The following is a 20,295-nucleotide window of genomic DNA, read 5'->3' as shown; positions in this document are numbered from 1 at the left end:
CACATGAACACGGAAATAACAACTGTGTGGGACTTGGAACAGTACCAATGTTTGCTGTAGGCACAGACCCTATATGTCTTTTCAGCCAGCCAGCTCCCATTATATTTAAACACCTCTGTTTCCATGCTCCTGGATCTTTCTTTTCTTTAGTGGCTAATCTGAGTCTAAAGCTGCCTGCCTCTCTTGGCTGAGTTCATCGCACAACACTCAGGACCGTTCAGCTCACTTGGATTCTGGTAAAATGCAGAACCTGCTGAAAGGTAACTGATTTAAGGAGCCTGGAGAAGTAAGAACTTTTATTTAACACCTGAACATGTATCATGACTAAAGACTTAGTAATGGCTAGGAGACTGTCCTCTACCTGAATCCCCTCCAAGTGTCTTCTGCCCTGGAGAGTCCACTCCTGCTCCCAGGACTCCCCTGATCTTTGCTGTCCTATTTCTCCCTTTATCCAGAGGATGAGAACGCAGGTTATCCATTGGAATGGCAGGTTTGGGGTGATACAAGTAGAAAAAATTCTGAGCCTACCCCACAACCTCAATTCATTCCAGGGAGACAGTCCTCAGTCGATGTCAGGCTGGTCCATAGTGAAAGCAGTGACCTACACCATAAGGGTTCTTGATGCACAGCTCCACAGTTATTTGTCCTTGTAGGAAGCATTCCTCTAACTAAACAAGAATATACTTCAGAGAGTGGACTTTGGTTTCCACTTCAAGGCTCAACGATACATCAGAATGCAGAAACTGTGTCTGCCTTAAGTTTTCTGCAGTGCTTCATGTGTTAGCAGTGACTGGTCTGTAACCTGGAGACATTGCCCAAAATACAACTTAACCCCTTTTATTTCTCCACTGGCAGCTCACCCCAAATCCTTTTCTTGCTGCCTGACACGGAGCCGGGGGATGCCTCATCTCTGCAGAATTCAGGAATATCTGGCTGAGACTGAGCAGGGAAGGGGGGTGATTTTACAGGATGTCTTTTTTTGCCTTAGATCTTACAAGGCAGGTAAAAAAAGTGTGTGATATTCATAAACATGATTCTTTGTACTGCCTAGAGCCAGGCAAGATGAATAATGCAAGAGCAGAGATTGAAACAGTGATACGTTTGTCTTCATGAATTTTAATGTCAGAAGGGACCATTCTGGGCTTATCTCCTGTGAACGTAGGTTGCTTCAACTTCACTCTGCTACCTCTATATTGAGCCCACTAACTTGGGTTTGCTTATGCCATGTCTTCCAAAGAAGACTTCAAGTCTGGATTCTAAGTTATCAAGAGACAGAAACTCTACAGCTCCCCTTGGTACCAGTTCAAAGGACCCATCACCCCTGTTTAAACTGTGGGTTTGTTTTCCATTTGTGTTTGCTTTGCATATGGCTCTCAGCTATTAGTTCTGGTGATGACTTTCTATTACATCAAAGAGCCCTTTAGCATCAGCAGCTTCTGCTTGAAACAGTATTTGTGCACTGTTGTGAGCTTCTTAGTATTCTTCTGTGGTGGTGTTACAACAACTAGATTCAGACTTCCCAGTCTCCCCCCACAAGACATTTCCTCCAACCCTCAGATCCTTGCCAGTGGATATATTCTGCACCATCTTTTCCTGATATCCTTAGGCCAACCCAGACATGTGCAGAGTATTCCCGATGCTCACCACCGATGCACAGAGAGGTATTCCCATTTGGTTTTATGTCAGACAATGGCAGTGGTTCTCCTGAGTGACTCTAGGACACAACATCCCATTGTCAGGCGTGCTCTGCATCCCTTGTATAATTTTATATTTGATACTATTAAAATATAGTCTATTTGGAAATATATTGGATCTCATACTGACCCCTGTAGATGCCCATTACAAATATGTCCTGTAATATCAGTGTCCCGCAGATGGCTCCATTTAGAGACCTGCTAGTGAGTCTTCTGTCAAGCCATCTTAATGTATGTACTACTGACGTTACATGCTCTCATAACATGGAACCTTATGAAATCCAAGCCTTATCAAAATCTAATTACATTATATTACAAGCACACAGGCAGCTTTATCAGACAAACTTAGAATCAGGCCAACTAACAAAATCAAGTTTGGAAGCACCTGTTTTGTATACAAGTGACACAGCTAAGATTAATATTACAAGTATTCTTCAGTGCTTAATTATTTGAAGTCTGTATCAGATTTTCCATTATTTTCCCTGGAATTTATGTTAATCAAACTAGCATGTATTTAAGAGGCTCAACGTTGTATATCTTGTCTGACTATTGGCACAGTGCTTAGATATTCGGGACCTGCCCCAGTGCTCCAGCCCAGGTTATAAATGAACATCAGCAGGCCAGCAATTTAGTCAGCCAGCTCTTTGAAGACTGTTGGGTATGGCTGTTTAGCCAAGACGATTTCAGGCTGTTTATCTGTAGCAGATGGTGTTTCCAATTCTCCTTGCTTCCCAATGAGCAGAATGCATTTCACTGCCCGGCCCCAGCCCACCCTATGGGCATGTCCCCTGCCATCGTCCAGGTACAGATCGTCAAACACTCTGACATCTTCTGCAGCATGCCAGTTGACTTGGTACTGGTCATCAGTGGAGGGAAATGGTGAAGTCATCTGTCATGCTGCAGAAGAGGTTCATAATAGATTATTTATGCAGACATCACTCCTAACGGGAGAGATACCCAGAGATACCACTCCAGGGTTTCTCCCTGAGGTTGGCACTTACCTGATATTATATTCCCAGGTGCAGCAGAGATTGAGATATGTCCATTTGATCTTGTTCAGCTCCACAGCTGCAAACTCAAGCCTCCATGCTTCTCTGCCAATGTGTTCCAGTCCTGTTCTGTCCTATTTTCTGCAGTGTAGATGCCTTTATTAACTAAAGATTTCACAAAGATAAGATTTTGTGGTGTGTCAGGTTGAAATGAATGAGTGCATGAAGGTCAATTTTTTCATAAGTGAAAGGCTAATCCTGGACTGTACAGGATGAGGTTTATTTTTGGCCTTTTCTTGTGCCAGTGAGGACATTTATTGGACTTTTCTGCAAGGCTGATAAGCATATTCTCAGAATATTCCCTGTCAGCTGAGGTCAGCTGGGATCTTTCTAGATCACAGGGGCTAAACAGACAATATTTGGACAGGTGACCTGAAAGGAAACACCAGTGATTCAGTAGGTGTGGTCTTTCCTCTGAGTCAGTGCTGAAGTGTGATGCCAAACCATGCCCTGTTGCTGGAGGACATGTTTTTTATTTGAAATATTACAACCAACTTTAGCATTTGTGGATATTTAAAATCCCATTATATTATACTATGCGATAATTCAGTTTGGAATGATTCAGTTAGCCTCCCTATATTGCTTCTGCCATTCAATGTCAGAAGGATGCTCTTTTCCTTTCCTCAAGCTTTCAGAAGTAGCAGGTTGCTCTAAATAATTGAGGGATCACAAAAGGATATTTTTAGAGTGGAGTTAAGATGCCCAGACTTGTATCCTGTGGATTTCTTTTATTAGTTCAGGATCCATTTGCAGTTAAGGCTATACATGCTGTCAATGCAGGTGTATTGGACTAAAACATTGTAACCTTTGGCTTTTCCATCATATAGAAGGCAGATTTGCCTTCAGAGCATTTTAAGGTATACAAAATGCATCCATCCTTGTGGCTGGAGAACCAGCACTGGCTTGAATGGAGGATGCTGGTGAGGGGTAGCTCCTTTTCTGAGGTGAAGGCTTAGTGGATGTGGTGGTCCCTCTCAAGTAAATACACAACCAGTGTGAAGTTCTGTTGGAAAATTGTCTTTCTGCTCTACAGGGAAGATTGAATCACAAGAGAGACAACGGAAGAGCAATATAATAAGTGCTCTATAACAACACTTCAGTCTGTTGTACATAGCAGAGCATCTTATTTATTTGTCTCATGGATGCATTTCCTGAAGCAAGAGACACTTGGAGGCAGCGTCCTTCCCCAAGGACCGGCTCTCACTGTCAGCCACATGTAGGAGGTTTAAGGGGCAGCTGAAAGCATTGTGCTGCCCTGCAGCAGTATCCACAGCACTCAGCTCCCTGTGAACATACGGCTGTCATAAACCCTGTCTCCCTCTCTTGTTTCTTGCAGGTAAACTATGACCACTTTACTATTAGTGTTTGTGTGTTTGCGAATCATCGCAGCAGCCGTCGCCGTGGAGCTCTCAGGTACGTGTCCTGGGGTGCGGGACATCGGGACTGAGCCGTGTGCTGCACTATGGTCCCAGATAAGTATCCCCAAGATCTGCTCTGTGTACACACAGGGCTTCTCTCTTTGGATGGCTGCTGTGCCTCTCGCTGACCTTGTGCTTGGGGAACCAGGGAGACAGGTCCAGACAAAGGCAAATTTATGGGGAAACTAAGGGAATTTCAGCATTCCCCTTTTTAGACCCTGTCAGGTGTGATCTCATAGCAGCTATACTGCAGTAGAGCCTGTCATTCCCTTCATTCCCATACCCAGCACTGGTCCAGATCCCAAAAACAACAGTGACACAAGGGTCATGGTTGTAACTTCCCTTTCTGTAAATTCTTTTCAACAGACTAGACCAAAAATAGTGTGTCTGAGCAAATATAGGCATTGGAACATATGGAAGCACTGGAAATTTTGGATTAAATGCATTATTGATGTAACCATTGCTTTGTTTTGGAACTGGCAGACAGTAGTGATGGCCTGGAAGTGAAGATACCCGAGCAGTCTCCCCTACGTGTTGTCCTGGGAAGCTCCCTGAACATCCCCTGTTACTTCAACATCCCAGAGGAAGAGGACACCAGTGCCCTGCTGACCCCACGGATCAAATGGAGCAAACTCTCAAACGGGACCGAAGTTGTCTTGCTAGTGGCCACCGGTGGGAAAATCCGGCTCAACAGCGAGTACAGGGAGGTGATCTCTTTGCCAAATTATCCCGCCATCCCCACCGATGCCACTTTAGAAATCAAGGCGTTGAGATCCAACCACACTGGGATTTATCGCTGTGAAGTGATGTACGGGATCGAGGACAGACAAGACACAATAGAGGTCCTAGTGAAAGGTGAGATCCTGCCCTCAATTTTTCCTTTCAAGGTCTTTCTGCCTGGCCTGGGCAGAGGAGGTACTGTTCTCCCTATAGGCATAAACCCTTTTAGTTGGGTCACAAATAAGGCAATGAGTAGGTGAGCAGAAGCCATGGGCCAGCCATTTATTTTAGCAGGCTAGGAGCAGACTAAACAAACCAGTAAAATGACTCATGGGAGAATATATGGCAATAAAATGACTCTTCTGGCAGAAGGTTAGTTACAAAGTCAGCAAGATGACATCCTTGGCAGCAGGTGATACTGGATACGCTGGGCTATTGCTCAGAGAGGTGAAGCTGGAACAAGGCTGTCATAAGAACTTCTATTTCTTCCAAACATTTTAGGAGATGGGATGCCCTCAGCTGGAGAATTGATCTGTTCTTGAAAAATTTTCCCCATAGTCTTGCAAAGCTCATCCTAGTAATAGGTAGCTAAAATAACAAAAGTTACATTTCCTACATCCCTTATATTTATCCTTTGCTTTTGGTGTAGGACAGGGACACAGCTTCCACTACAAGAGTTAACCAGCAGGTCTCTACTGGTCAAATACACTGGAATGTGTATCTAACAGTCGCAGCTGCGAGCCCATTCATTGCCTCCTGGTGAATTTTCCACTTAACGTTCCGCTCACACCAGAGCAGAGTGTACAGACAGCCACCCTTTGTAAAGATCCCTGCTCATCGAAAAGTACAACTTAGATATGCTTGTGGCAGACCTAGAGATTTCAAGTGGGCTTGCCTCTTGTTCCCTGGGTGTTTGTACAGTGATTGACACTCTGCACCCTTGGAACTGAGCAGGACCTTGAGGGGTTGCATCACTGTCCCTGCTCTGCACCACTGCCTGATTGCTGATCTGTGCATTTAAAATGCTGTACAGGTCCATACCAGGTAAGTATTGGCTCCTTCTGACAGTGATATAGCTCTGTTCTGTGTGATGGATATACTTCCACTGTTCCCATTACTATTCAGGTACTGGCTTTTATGCACCATATATTTGTTACAGCACCATGGGAGAGCAGTCACTGTCCTGGGTCACCAATGTGCTCCACAAGGTCCTGTGAAAGAAGTCCACCAAAGGCACCTTGGTTTGAGATGCTCAAATACAGACAATCAGCATACATAGTTCATTGCTTCTAGTTGCCATGTAGTATCTGTTCTTTGAATCCCTAACTTCTCTGGAAGGAAAGGGGCTGGTTCTTCTCTAGATGTGTGAGTGATGGCCATTGTGTTTTCCAGGCATTGTATTCCACTACAGAGCAATCTCCACCAGGTATACCTTGAACTTCGAGAAAGCAAAGCAGGCCTGTATCCAGAACAGTGCTGTCATTGCTACTCCTGAGCAGCTGCAAGCTGCGTATGAGGATGGGTACGAGCAGTGTGATGCTGGCTGGCTGGCTGACCAGACTGTCAGGTAAGGAATGGCAGCGGCGAAAGGAAAACCATAGCAGAGTCGTTAAGAAAGAACTTCTACAATGAAGCCACCAACTGAAAATGGTTGAGAAAAACTTGCTAAATAGCAACTGTTATAACTGCTGGTGTGCAGAGGGAGGTGGTGCATTGCAAACCATTTTCTGCCAGGGGGAATGTATAGTAGGAAAGCAGAGTGAGCGCTGTCCTCCTCAGCTCATGGTGGCAGATGAGTGACCAAAGACTTCATCCTGATCTTTCATCCTCCCTGAACAAAGCAGATGCTACTACAAGATGCACAAGTGTGGCTCAACCACACTGAGCTGTGAACCCCTCACTGGGGAGGCACCTTGACCTGATATATTTGGCTGGTGTTCCCAGGGACCTGCTGTGCTCAGGACCATCACAAAGAGGGCAGGACAGCAAGTCATCCTTCCCTTTCCCCATAACCCAGGAAAAGCCATAAAGCATCACACGGCAGCTGCCAGGGTCCTGCTCCCCCTCCTTAACCCCTTCTCTCTGCCAGGTACCCCATCCACTGGCCCCGGGTGCAGTGCTACGGCGACAAGGATGAATTTCCAGGAGTGAGGACCTACGGTGTCCGTGAGCCAGATGAAACCTATGATGTTTACTGCTATGCAGAGCAAATGCAAGGTGATTTGGGGCTTTTACTGTCACTAGATGCAGAAGCAGCCAAAGCTCTGGTCATGCCTAGACTGGACAACAGTAAATACAGAGGCAGGACAGGTTAAAGATGGAATAGCACATACCCCAGAAAAAGCCAGATGTTCTCTGCAGTCTCTTCGTTAGTCCTTGGACAATTTTAATGTCAATGACTAATGCAGTACCGAGTCTGTCTAACCTCTGCCACAGCCATATGTGTCTCTGGTCATCCATGTGAGGGTGTGACATTCAGAGGTGTCCATCTCCCATGCTTATGACAGGGATTCATTGAAATATTCAGCACATCAGAACTGAAATTGTCCTTTGTCTTCCTCTTGCCCTGTGGCTCCAGCTAGCTGGGGATATTTCGCTCCGGTCTGTATTCCGTCTGCAAGACTCCCTTGCTTCTGGTCTTTATAGATAGTTATCTGCATGGGGTTATAGCTCAGCTGTAATGCACAGGACTTTTAATCTCACCCAGATTCTCAGGAACGGGAAGGGGAAAGAAAAAGAATTGGGATTAAATTCTGCAAATAATTCCTGTGCTATTGGATGGTGTGATTGCAGGTAAAGTCTTCTACGCCAGCGCCCCCGAGAAGTTCACCTTCCAAGAAGCTTTTGACAAATGCCACAGTTTGGGAGCCCGTTTGGCCACCACAGGAGAGCTGTACTTGGCCTGGAAGGATGGCATGGACATGTGCAGCGCAGGCTGGCTGGCCGATCGCAGCGTTCGCTACCCCATTTCCAGAGCACGGCCCAACTGTGGAGGAAACCTGGTGGGCGTGCGAACGGTGTACCTGCACGCCAACCAGACGGGGTACCCGCACCCCGACTCTCGCTACGATGCCATCTGCTATAGCGGTGAGTGCGTGGGGGCCGTGGGACTCAGCAACGTGTCTCTACATGTCAGCAAGCAGGAGCTCCCTGCCCAGAGCTAACCCCAAAATAAGGCTTGGGAGGAAAGTGGGTTCTCAGAGGATTTAGTCCCCTGATCATGTTCAGGTAGGAAACAGATTCATAAAGTGCACAGGGAGGCTCTGAGGAGGCGGCATAACAGAGCCCTCTTCCCTGCAGTCCTCCCACACCTTCCAGCTTTGGTAGTTCTCCTGGAGACAGGGAACAGAGCCCAGGTGCTTCACGTACAAGACTTTGAATGCTGGAGATGACAGAGAAGGAAAGGGAGAACAGGTCTGACCATGAAGATGTGTATAGTGCTGTGATGTGGTACAGACACCTGCCTGAGTTTCCATGCTGGGTTAAATCAGGGACTACAGCAGTCTCTGATGATCAGAAATGGGGCAAAATTGCACCTGGGAAGTTGAGAGCTTCCCAGCTACTCCCTCTTTCTTGTAATTGCACTCTTGCATCAAGAAGGGGACAAAACACAGTGGTATACAATCTATTCAGGGCAACCATAGGCTAACATTCAGATAGGATTGCCATCTTAAAAAAAGTTTTGAAACCTGTTTGATACAGACCATTTGTGCCCAGATGCATGCACAATCAGTGTGTCAGGAGGCCCTGTAAAACCTCATAGACCCCTTGGAGTAATCCACTGATGTGGCCAAGCTAAAGACTGGTGCAACAAGCTGCAGCCTTCTGGTTATCTCAGGGTGTGCATCCGAAGTTACTGCGCACAGCAGTCCTTGCCTCAGGATCTCTGTCTGATTCTCTGAATGCCTTGAGGTCAGAGAGATAGGGGCTAAAATGAACTAGAAGGAAAATGGAATTGGAAATAAATCGAGGAGGGTAAGCAGTATCAGGGGAAAAGCCTGACCATGTTGCACTATTTCTCCCTCCTCAGCAGAGACCTGCCTCACTGCATATCCAAGATGTCCCATTCCTCCTTCACCTGCCAAGTTATGTTTTATGCTGCCCTTTAAAACACCATCCTTGCTGTAGGCTGACCTGCTCAGTGGCATGTTAAGCATGGTCTCCAACACCTGAGGGATGTGACTTGCACAGAAAAGTGATTTGAGAGGCAAAAGGCAGGACTTGTTTGAATGTATTTGGTACAGCAAGTGGCCTAGGCTGTCCTGGTGATGGGGTTGGCACGCTTGTATGCCATGAGCTTTTAAGCTCTCACCTGGGCAGAGCAGAAGGAGATCACGATCCTAGTGACACTTGATGCATCGAGTGTGAGGATCCAGTTGTCTTTCTCCCACGGCTCAGACCTGCCGTGGAGGTTATCCAAGCTGCCCTGCTTCTCTCCAACCACCTTAAATTCCTGCGGCAGGCACTAGAGGTCAGTGCAGACTTGGATATGGGCAAGATGTTCCCGGGAAGGAGAGCTGGGGAAGTCCTTTCTGATTTACCAGCTGTGGAGCATGCGGTGGCTCATTGACATGAAGGTGGCCTCCTTGCGGGGGCGGTGTGCAGAGCCATAGTGGAGGAAGGAAAACCTTTTTTTACAAAAGCGTCATGATTTTTCTGCTCCTCTCAGAGTCGGCAAACACCCAGCTTCTTCTCAGAGACAGCACCAGCACAGAACACCTTGCTAAACTGACCATGTCCCCTCTGACTGCTGCTTTGTCTCTTCATGTAGGGGATGATGTTGAGACTCTGGTCCCAGGGCAGTTCATCGATGAGAGGGGAAGCGAGCTGGGCAGCGCTTTCACTATCCAGACGGTCACCCAGACTGAGGTGGAGTTACCTCTGCCACGCAACGCCACGGAGGAGGAGGCCCGTGGCAGCATCGCCACCCTGGAACCCATCGAGATCACCCCCCCTGCCACCGAGCTGTACGAGGGCTTCACTGTCCTTCCAGATCTCTTTGCCACTGGTGTCACAGCAGAGACAGCTGCCCCAGAGGAGGAGAACGTGACCAGGGGGGATGTCACAGCGGTGTGGGCTGTACCTGAAGAGGTCACCACTGTAACCTTAGGCACTCTCATCACCACCCAAACAGCAGAGATGAGTTCGGTGGAGGAAGTCATGGAGGTGACTGCCACACCAGGACTAGAGTCTGCCTCGGTGTTCACAGTGGAAGATCAGCTTGTGCGAGTGACAGCAGCCCCTGGTGTTGGCCTCCTACCTGAGCGGCCCATCTCCCCCACGGGTAAGTCACCAGGACTCTGAGAAGTCTGAAGATCAGTTTTTCATAGAGGTAACCATTCAGCTGAAAACTGCCTGAGCTTCTGCCATCTCAGAGGGCATCTGGGTCCCTGGAGGTGTGCAGGCCTGTTTAGGGTAAGGGATAGGCTGAATACCTCCATTACGGTAGGACACGAGGGGTGAGGAGGAGGCTGTGGTTCAGCCCATCATATGCTGAAAAGGGTTCTGCTGGGTGATGCTTGGGGCTGCAGTGGGCACACTCTGCACTCCCATATGCATCTGGCTGCAGGGAAGGAGGGAAGTCAAGGTAGGAAGATCCCAGAAGAGGGCTAGAGATCCCTAAACATCACCCTTTATGGCAGCGGAGCTTGATGAATGAGGCACCTCCATCAAAACGGGTTTGACAGGCGCTGGTCCTTACACTGTTGTTGGGGAGACCCTTTCTGGTCACACGTCTTGGTGAAGGGGGTGTCCCATATCTGTTGTGTCACCACGGCTTCTCTTCCCCCAGGTGTGGTGTTTCACTACCGCTCTGCCACCAGCAGATACGCTTTCTCCTTTGTCCAAGCCCAGCAGGCCTGCCTGGAGAACAACGCAGTTATCGCCACTCCTGAACAGCTCCAGGCTGCCTACGAGGCTGGCTTTGACCAGTGCGATGCCGGCTGGCTGCGGGACCAGACAGTCAGGTAAAACTATATTGACTTGGGGAAGACAAATCTCGAAATGACTACCCAGCCATGAAATTGAGGCTTTACTCTCATCTGTCCTGCTGTTTTACTCATCAGCATCTAAATTTTTCCCGACTTAAGGCTGTTCCCAGCTCATGATATCTATTGGCCAATAGACCCATTTTTCTCCACCTGTCCTACCCATTTCCTAACCTGTGTATACTTCCTGCAGCAGTGAGCTCCCCTGATGTGTAGGAAAAGTGAAGTTTGTATTCATTGCCCCAAATTGGAAGTGGACTTGTTTCCAAGTCACGCTGTGGACCCTGAGTACCTCTAACAGTGAACTGTTCGTGTCCTGCTCCCAAATATACTGCGGTTCTTCAGTCCAAGGCTGATCTTGGGTTACCTCCCCTCTCCTTCTTTCGGTAGGTATCCCATCGTGAATCCCCGAAGTAACTGCGTAGGGGACAAAGAGAACTCTCCAGGTGTGCGGTCATATGGCATGCGCCCAGCCTCAGAGACCTATGATGTGTACTGCTACATCGACAGGCTCAAGGGTACGTTCTCCCACCTCCTTTGGGCACAGCTGTGGAGCAAAAATGTGCTTCAGACCTCTTCGTCTTCATGTACGTGGGTAGGATGCAGACACTTACACCCATTTTCTCTCCTATCCCTCAGGTGAGGTGTTCTTTGCAACCCAGCCAGAGCAGTTCACCTTCCCAGAAGCTCAGCAGTACTGTGAGAGTCAAAATGCCACACTGGCCTCTGTTGGCCAACTCCATGCTGCCTGGAAGCAGGGCCTGGACAGGTGCTATGCTGGCTGGTTAGCTGATGGCAGCCTCCGCTACCCCATCGTGAGCCCCCGTCCCGCCTGTGGAGGGGATGCACCTGGTGTGAGAACCATCTACCAGCACTACAACCAGACGGGATTTCCTGACCCACTTTCCCGGCATCATGTCTTCTGCTTCAGAGGTACCTTCCCACCCCTTGTAGACCTGTCTCCTCGGGGAAAGCGGTTTCACGAGGGAGGTTGGGCACACTGGGGTGCTGGTTTGGCTGAACAACTTCACTGGAATCTTGGACTGTGAATTTTTGGAAACTCCCTCAAAAAGCTTTTTGTTTCAGCTCTGCCACCTGTGGAGGAGGATGGAGTCACCTTGTTCTTTGAAGAAGATGCGCTGGCAACCCAAGTAATCCCTGGAGTGGAGGGGGTACCCTCTGGAGAGGAGGTAACTGTGGAGACCGAGTTTGCCACTCAGCCTGAGAATCAAACAGCCTGGGGGACAGAGGTCTTACCAACCGATGTGTCACTGCTCCCAGGTGGGTCAGAGCTTCCTCATCTCCAGGGTTGCACTTGGCTGGTGTTGTAGAGTTGGGACACTCCCAAAATAAATGATGTGTCCTTTCTGAAAGGAACTCCCTCTATATCTATATGATTATCACCATATTAGCAAAGTCTGAGGCTGTGCACACAGGAGGACCTACATGTGTATATTATTGAACTTTTATGTAGGTCTGAACTAAATGACCAACCGTCCTGAAGACCCAAAGGTACCAGTTTGAAGGAAAAAATGAATTGAGAAATTGTTAATAGCTTCTTTAAAACAATTTCATAAACAATTTTCTTCTCTCTCTCTCTTTGTTCTCTCTTTCTTTTGCAGTGAGTCCATCTGTTTTTCCTCCAGCCACCATAATACCAGAGGAAACAAGTACCAATGCTTCCATCAGCGAAGTGTCAGGGGAGATGACTGAATCCGGAGAACATCAAGTCAGTGGTGAAACTTCGGCATCCGGGTGGGTACCTGAAGTCCCGGATGCAAGTGGAGAACCGACTTCTGGACTTTTTGAACTTAGTGGAGAACACTCAGGGATTGGAGAAAGTGGATTACCATCTGTAGACCTGCATACTAGTGGCTTTCTACCTGGAGAAAGCGGGCTACCCTCAGGGGACCTGAGTGGTGTGCCTTCTGGCATTGTTGACATCAGTGGCTTAACTTCTGGAGAGGAAGATGTATCAGTGTCTACTTCGAGGACACCAGAGGTTAGTGGCCTGCCACCTGGAGTGGAAAGCAGTGGGCTGCCTTCTGGATTTAGCGGAGAAATCTCTGGCACTGAGCTGGTCAGTGGTGTGTCTTCTGGAGAGGAAAGTGGACTTGCCTCTGGTTTTCCTACCATCTCTCTTGTGGATACCACATTGGAGGAAGTTGTCACAACGGTACCAGAACGACAAGAGGAAGGAAAAGGATCCATTGGAGTCAGTGGTGAAGGAGATCTGTCAGGGTTCCCATCTGCTGAGTGGGACACCAGTGAAGGAACCCATGGGTTACCCTCAGGAGCTGAGCTCAGTGGGGAGCCCTCCAGAGAGCCTGAGCTCAGCGGGGAACCTTCTGGGGTGCCTGAGCTCAGCGGGTTGCCCTCAGGACTGAATGTCAGTGGAGAACCATCTGGAACACATGAGGTCAGTGGCCTGGTGGACCTAAGCGGCCTTACTTCTGGTATCGATGGAAGCGGAGAGGCTTTGGGTGTTACCTTTGTAGACACCAGTTTGGAGGAAGTGACAACAATCCCCTCAATTACAAGAGCAGAAGCAAAAGAGATTTTGGAAATCAGTGGATTACCTTCAGGGGGTGGAGACACATCAGGCATGGTATCTGGAAGTTCAGACATCAGTGGTGAGCCTTCTGGGCATGTAGACTTTGGTGGGAGTGCTTCTGGAGTGCTCGAGATGAGTGGACATCTGAGTGGAGTGATTGACAGCAGTGGAGAAGTCTCTGGTGTTGATGTCACCAGTGGCCTACTGTCTGGAGAGGAAAGTGGACTCACCTCTGGCTTTCCCACAGTCTCTCTTGTGGATACCACTTTGGTGGAAGTTGTAACACAGACGTCAGTTGCTCAAGAGGTGGGAGAAGGACCATCCGGGATGATAGAAATCAGTGGATTTCCTTCTGGAGACAGAGGACTATCTGGAGAAGCGTCTGGAGCTATTTTGACCAGCGGGTTTCCTTCAGGGACAGGAGACTTCAGTGGAGAGCCATCGGGGATCCCGTATATCAGTGGAGACACTTCTGGAACCACAGATCTAAGTGGACAATCTTCAGCAGTGACAGATGCTAGTGGGGAGGCCTCAGGGCTTCCAGAAGTCACTTTAGTCACTTCTGATTTAGTACAAGTTGTGACAATACCAACAGTATCACAGGAACTGGGTGGGGAAACAGCTGTTACATTTCCCTACGGTTTTGGGCCAAGTGGTGGGGCCTCTGCATCAGGTGAACTAAGTGGGGAAACATCCGCATGGCCAGAAAGTGGTATGGAAACATCAACAGCTTATGAAATCAGTGGTGAAGCATCAGCATTTCCTGAAACTAGTATAGAAACATCCACAATTCAAGAAATCAGTGGGGAAACCTCTGCGTTTCCTGAAACTAGTGTAGAAACTTCCACAATTCATGAAATCAGTGGGGAGACATCTGCATTTCCTGAATTTAGCACAGAAACATCAACAATTCAAGAAATCAGCGGGGAAACATCTGCATTCCCTGAGATTATCATAGAAACATCCACAAGTCAAGAAGCCAGGGGTGAAACATCTGGCTATCCCGAAATTATCATAGAAACATCCACAATACAAGAAATCAGTGGGGAAACCTCTGGGTTTCCTGAAAGTAGCACAGAAACATCCACAACACAAGAAATCAGTGGGGAAACATCTGCATTTCCTGAAATTAGAATAGAAACATCAACAGTTCAAGAAATCAGTGGGGAAACATCTGCATTTCCTGAAATTAGAATAGAAACATTCACAAGTCAAGAGGCCAGGGCTGAAACATCTGGCTATCCTGAAATCAGCATAGAAACATCCACAGTCCACGAAAACAGTGGGGAAACCTCTGGGTTTCCTGAAATTATAATAGAAACTTCCACAGTCCATGAAATTAGCGGGGAAAGTTCTGCATTTCCTGAAATTAGCATAGAAACTTCCACAGTCCGTGAAATTAGTGGAGAAAGTTCTGCATTTCCTGAAATTAGCATAGAAACTTCCACGGTCCGTGAAATTAGTGGAGAAAGTTCTGCATTTCCTGAAATTAGAATAGAAACATCCACAATTCAAGAAGCCAGGGGTGAAACATCTGCCTATCCCGAAATTAGCATAGAAACATCCACAGTCCATGAAACCAGTGGGGAAACATCTGCATTTCCCCAAATCAGCATAGAAACTTCGATGGTCCACGAAATCAGTGGTGAAACATCTGCATTTCCTGAAATCAGAATAGAAACATCCACAAGTCAAGAAGCCCGAGGTGAAACATCTGCATTTCCTGAAATTAACATAGAAACTTCCACAGTTCATGAAATCAGTGGGGAAGCATCTGCATTCCCTGAGATTAACATAGAAACACAAACAAGCCAAGAAGCCAGGGGTGAAACATTTGTCTATCCTGAAACTAGCATAGAAACATCCACAGTTCAAGAAGTAAGTGGAGAAACCTCTGCATTTCCTGAAATTAGAATAGAAACATCCACAGTTCAAGAAGTAAGTGGAGAAACCTCTGCATTTCCTGAAATTAGAATAGAAACATCCACAAGTCAAGAAGCAAGGGGTGAAACACCTGCATTTTCTGACACTAACAGAGAAACATCCACAGTCCACAAAACCAGTGGAGAAGCATCCTCATTGCCTGCTTCTAACGTCGAAACAGCTGCCACATCTTTGGCTCGTGGTGAGCCCTCTGGTGCTCCTGAGGAGAAGGAAATTCCTGATACAACATCTGGAGCTGTGACACACTCAATCACAGGTGTTTCAGGGGAAGCCTCTGTCCCAGACTTTGTAATTAGTACCAGTACTCCAGATGTTGAACCAACACAGGGACACAGGAACCCTGAAGAGGCTCAGCTTGAAATAGAGCCATCACCTCCCGCGGTGTCAGAACAACAGACAGAGACAGATGCTGTTCTAGACAATCCCCATCTGCTGGCCACTGCTACAGCTGTCCTGCCTCAAGTGTCACAAGAAGCAATAGATGCATTAGGACCCACCACAGAAGGTACCGTGTCTTCTTCTCATATAGAAGGGAATGTGCTATAAAAGGGAAGGGAGGGGGCATAGCTGTCACGTTTTTTGCCTCTTCTGCAGAAGAGAACATTAGAAGCAGACTTGAGCAGAACATTGTTGTGGTGGGAAGCCATCCATGTGGGGTTTTTCCCAGGTCGTGTTCAATAGCTTCTGTCTTAACAAATGACAGTCTCTGTTTGGGCAGGTGATGCAATTATCCAGCCACCATAACTGCATCCTCAGAACCTCCCTCCTGCCTGCCCATGGCGATTACATGCCCCTGGGGTGAGCAGCAGAGGACCAGTTCAAGGGAAGCACCAGGAGATGCACAGCTGGCCTTCCCTCACTGCACCACAGCAGCAGACACCATTCACTCCTCTGAACTGACATTCCTGGTGGCACCTGCCAGGAACTTGGTGGAGGCATCATCTGCTTGTGCCTCTCAGGGTACCCAGGTCATGGCTGGGACATAGGTCAGCTCTCCCCGATGTGCTGTCAGAGCAGGGGCTTGAAAAAGAGCATTCTTTGAATTGAGAGCTGCTATGACCAGTCTCTGGGTGTGATATGGCTGGGCAAGGCACTGAGGCATTCACACCCCCTCTGAAATTGCTGTGAGATGTAGAATCTAGAGAAAACAACCATTTTTTCTTCTCATGTGGAAACAAGAGCAAAGACGGCTCCACCCGCCAGAGACTTCCACCGTGGCTAGTGGATGCAGCTGAGAAATTGGATGAGACAGGCTGCAAGTCTCTACCCTGTTTTATTTCTCTTTCCGTGATGTGTTGACTCGCTGCCTGTATCCCTGAGTGTTTCATAGCACTTGCTGTGGGAGCCCAGCCATCAGCAGCTTTGCAGTGCTGAGGGGTAAGAGGCAAAGCAAGGCAGCTGGGAACAAAAGATCTGTACTCTCAACATCATCTCTGTTCAGTGCAACGTTTGCATGGGGCAAACTGTTCCAGTGCCTTTGGCACAGAGCAGGGCTGCCCTCTGGTCTGTGTCATATGCTGCATTCTGCAGATAGAACAGGCTAAATGTGTGAGATGATGCTCAGAGCATCGTTATCTTTTGTCAGCTCTGCTGATAAATGCTCTGCCTTCCACCCTGCCCCTTCTTGGTATTTTAACACTGTCTTTGGTGGGATTCTTTGGTGCCAAGTATAAACAGACACAGTATTTAAATCTGAGTAACCTTTTATGGTGAAAGTACTCTGCCAGCTTTTTCCCCTGAGCAGTGTTCCTGTGCCGTGGAGGCATTTAGATACTGCAATGAGACAAAAATGAGATGGGATGCTGCTGTGCTTGCTGGTGGCTGCTTCTTGGCCAAAGGAGGAGCCCAGTCCTGGTAACACAGGATGTCCTGTGGCACCCCTGGCAACAGTTTGTTTTCACTTTGCTGCAATCAGGTGCAGGCTCCTGGGGACAGGCCCCATTTGAAAACCATCAGTGCTTGTGCTGTTTTATGAAGGCCCAACATATACTCAGTTCTCAATGGGCCACGTGTTCATGTAGGACATGTTGCCTAAGTCTGGTACAGAACATATGCGCAAAGAGATTTTCTGAGTTCCTTCTAGCAAAAGTAATATTAATTCCACCCCCTTCCCACATTACCTCCGGAACTGCTTCTTTTTGGTTAATTTACACCACTCAGCATAGGTAGCTCTGGACTCGGTAAGGGTCTGTAAGTGCCGGGCTTTGTGAAGCTCAGCCTGATTTCTAACTTCATTTCCATTCCGAAAGTGTTTTGAATGAGTCACTGCATTTCCCTCTGCGTCACTTCTCTCCCTCTGAGAAAACAGGTAATCACAAACCTTTGTTCAGTCCTGCTCAGAACACATTTCAGGTCCCGTCTGTCTGGGCTGAGCTGCTGCACAGCAGATGCTGCAGGAGTGGGTGAGGACAAGTCAGTGGGGTTACTCCTGCAGCACTGCTCCAGCCTGGCACGGGGTCCAGGGCTCGGCAGGGTGTTGCAGGAGTTACACATCCAAAATCCCTCCTTGCGCACCGAATGGGCTCTGCTTTTGGGCCATGCCTGCTGCCACGTCCAGGCTTGGAGACAAAAACAAACCAGGGAAGGCAGAGTTGAGGGCAAGGAAGGAAACTAGCCAGTGAGGTCCAGGAGGAAGAAAAAAATTGGCCCCAAAGTATGATTCTATTTCACTGTTTTCTCTTTTTATAAATTACCCACAAGGCGATTGCCAGATTCTTCGGAGCATTTGTTAGCCAACATTCTTGTGAAGTATTTTGAAAGAAAACCATGTGTTCGACAGCTCATGTGTAAAGAAACTTGAAAAATTCTTCTGAAATTGAACGTGTTGTGTATTTGTGAGTCACAGAGATGACGATGTAGCAGCTGGGGCTTCTAAGCAGGTGACAGGGAGAAGTAAATGATGGCTGCATGAAGCTTAATTGTGGACACTTTAGAGAAAGCTTCAGTACCCGTGCGTGGCTGGTGCACCCACTGGAGAAGGTATTCCAGGATAAAACTTCTCTTTTCTAGGTAAGGTTCTTCGTTACCGTGTTCCTACAGGGTTAAATGCAGTCCTGGTCAGGGTCTGAAAGAAACTCATCCAGGCAGCAAGAAAGTGTATTGACCATGAATACCCCTGCAAGAAGGAGAACTTCTTCTAGAGAGTTAGAGCAATGTGATGACAAACAAAGGGGGAAAAGGGGAAAATAATCACAGATTTCCTTTTTTGGGTCATTACTCTTTACAATGCTCCAGGGATTGTGTACATGGAAAGCCTACAAGGAAGAGCCATGGGCTAGAATGCAAAATGATACTTCCCATGTTGTGGCTGCCTTTTTACCTGAAGCTTCACAGCCTTGAGGTTTAGCTCTTGCAAAAAATACCAGTGTTAGTATCTGTGCATTGTGCTCTGCTCAGAGTTTGTAGGATGTAATGGATGCCCATTGAGTGCAATTAATTTTGGCCAGCATTAAAGCACAGGAGGAGCTGGTTCAGACTACAAGAGGAGCTAAGAATGAGGAGCAGGGACACGTGGCTCTTACTCTCTTGTCAGCAAAGGGTTCCAGTTAGATCCAGCAGTCTTTTTAGTGGGATTATTTAAGAAGAATGGTATTTTTCTGCTCTGCTATAGACTCTACTTCTCCTTGAAAGCCAGAGCCAGAAAGAAAAGAAGACCAAAGATTAACACTTGGAGTGCCAGTATTTTTTAGTATTTAAGAAGAATGGAAGGCTACGCATGTACTTTTCTTTAGTCAGCACTTTGATGCCTCCACAAGGACAGGAACCCCACAAGCCTGAAGACTAGTCCATAGGTTTGGCTTCTTCAACCAGAGTTTTGCCAACTCAGCAGGTCTTTTTGCTTCTGGTAATATTTGAAGACAAATAATTATTAGCTGAAAAAAGCATGCTGGCACTTCAGTGAAAGGCTGTGGTTTGGAGTGCTCTGACCAGTCAACAAGTTAAAAACTTCGCTCAGGTCAGCTGAAAAGAAATGTGCTGAAACAGCAGCTATTTATGTGAAGTTTTGCTTGTCTCTGGTGAAATAAGTTCATGGACTCCACTGCCTATAGCACCAGCACAGATGAAGGTCATAATCCAAATGAGGAAAGGGTCTTGAGGGGGTTTCATCTTTCTTCATGCCCTGGAAGTTCAAGCAATAGAGTCTTGTTGGTCCAGAGAAGATCAACCCAAAAGTAAAATAGTCTAGAAAACATTCACCTGATTCATAATGTTTCAACTACATGGAATGGAGAGTATGCTGTCAAGAAGGCGATGGAGGTACCAGTCCTGGCTGAATGACAAGCAAAAGCAGATCCCATTTGTGACTGACCAGATGATTCGATGTCTCCTGAATATACTGTCCATTTTGCACTGGAACTTTATTAGCTTAATTAAAACCTTTCTCTGAAGAAGAAACCTACAGTCCTGGACTAGTGTTTTATACACATCAGTTTACTTATAGATATAATATTTTGGAGGCAGAGACATCTGAATTGCTTGAGCGCTCCTTCCATGGGAATGTTATACAAATCAAAGGTCCCAGCAGGTCAGCAGGTTCTCCTGGGAACTTGCTGTTCTCTACATTAATATAACTATTTAAGGCTGTAGCAATATCTGCCCATTCTGCTTCATGGAGGCTTTGGTTTAATTATTGTAGTTAATTATTATAAAGACTTAGTTGCTTATCATAACCCACTAGCTGGCGATGTGATTTTTGATGCCAGCACTTCACTTAAAATGCAAGAGAACTGTTTTCCCAACTCCTCCTGTTATTTTCTTGTAGGAGTCACCCTACAATTGGTCCTATGTTTTTCTTCACTGTTTGAGCTACCAGATCGGCAGTTCAGGCTTCCCAGGAGTCTCTGAAAAGCAAATTTAATTTGTACCTGGATTAGTTTTGCCTCAGTCTCTAGAAGACAATTATCCAGCTGGTCTCTGAGTCCCTGTTTG

The 20,295-nt window shown here is 47.2% G+C and overlaps 1 protein-coding gene across 4 annotated transcripts in view; it reads left to right on the top strand.

Annotated features, from left to right (window-relative positions):
- The window catches only part of ACAN (aggrecan), a 50,488-nt gene that overhangs the window by 19,286 nt on the left and 10,907 nt on the right, over positions 1-20,295 (top strand). For all 4 annotated transcript variants that reach the window (XM_021289930.2, XM_065076559.1, XM_021289929.2 and 1 more), the window contains 11 exons: positions 4,080-4,156; positions 4,645-5,016; positions 6,274-6,448; positions 6,971-7,098; positions 7,675-7,968; positions 9,653-10,165; positions 10,673-10,847; positions 11,259-11,386; positions 11,508-11,801; positions 11,955-12,149; positions 12,491-15,871. In XM_021289930.2, the coding sequence (XP_021145605.2) occupies positions 4,087-4,156; positions 4,645-5,016; positions 6,274-6,448; positions 6,971-7,098; positions 7,675-7,968; positions 9,653-10,165; positions 10,673-10,847; positions 11,259-11,386; positions 11,508-11,801; positions 11,955-12,149; positions 12,491-15,871 (5,725 nt within the window). In that variant the 5' untranslated portion in view covers positions 4,080-4,086. The remainder of the gene's footprint in view (positions 1-4,079; positions 4,157-4,644; positions 5,017-6,273; positions 6,449-6,970; positions 7,099-7,674; positions 7,969-9,652; positions 10,166-10,672; positions 10,848-11,258; positions 11,387-11,507; positions 11,802-11,954; positions 12,150-12,490; positions 15,872-20,295) is intronic.

This window comes from Columba livia, chromosome 11, assembly GCF_036013475.1.
Source record: "Columba livia isolate bColLiv1 breed racing homer chromosome 11, bColLiv1.pat.W.v2, whole genome shotgun sequence".
NCBI classification, from domain to species: Eukaryota; Metazoa; Chordata; class Aves; order Columbiformes; family Columbidae; genus Columba; species Columba livia.
The sequence above is the reverse complement of the archived record's forward strand: the minus strand, read 5'-3'. Positions and strand labels throughout refer to the sequence as shown.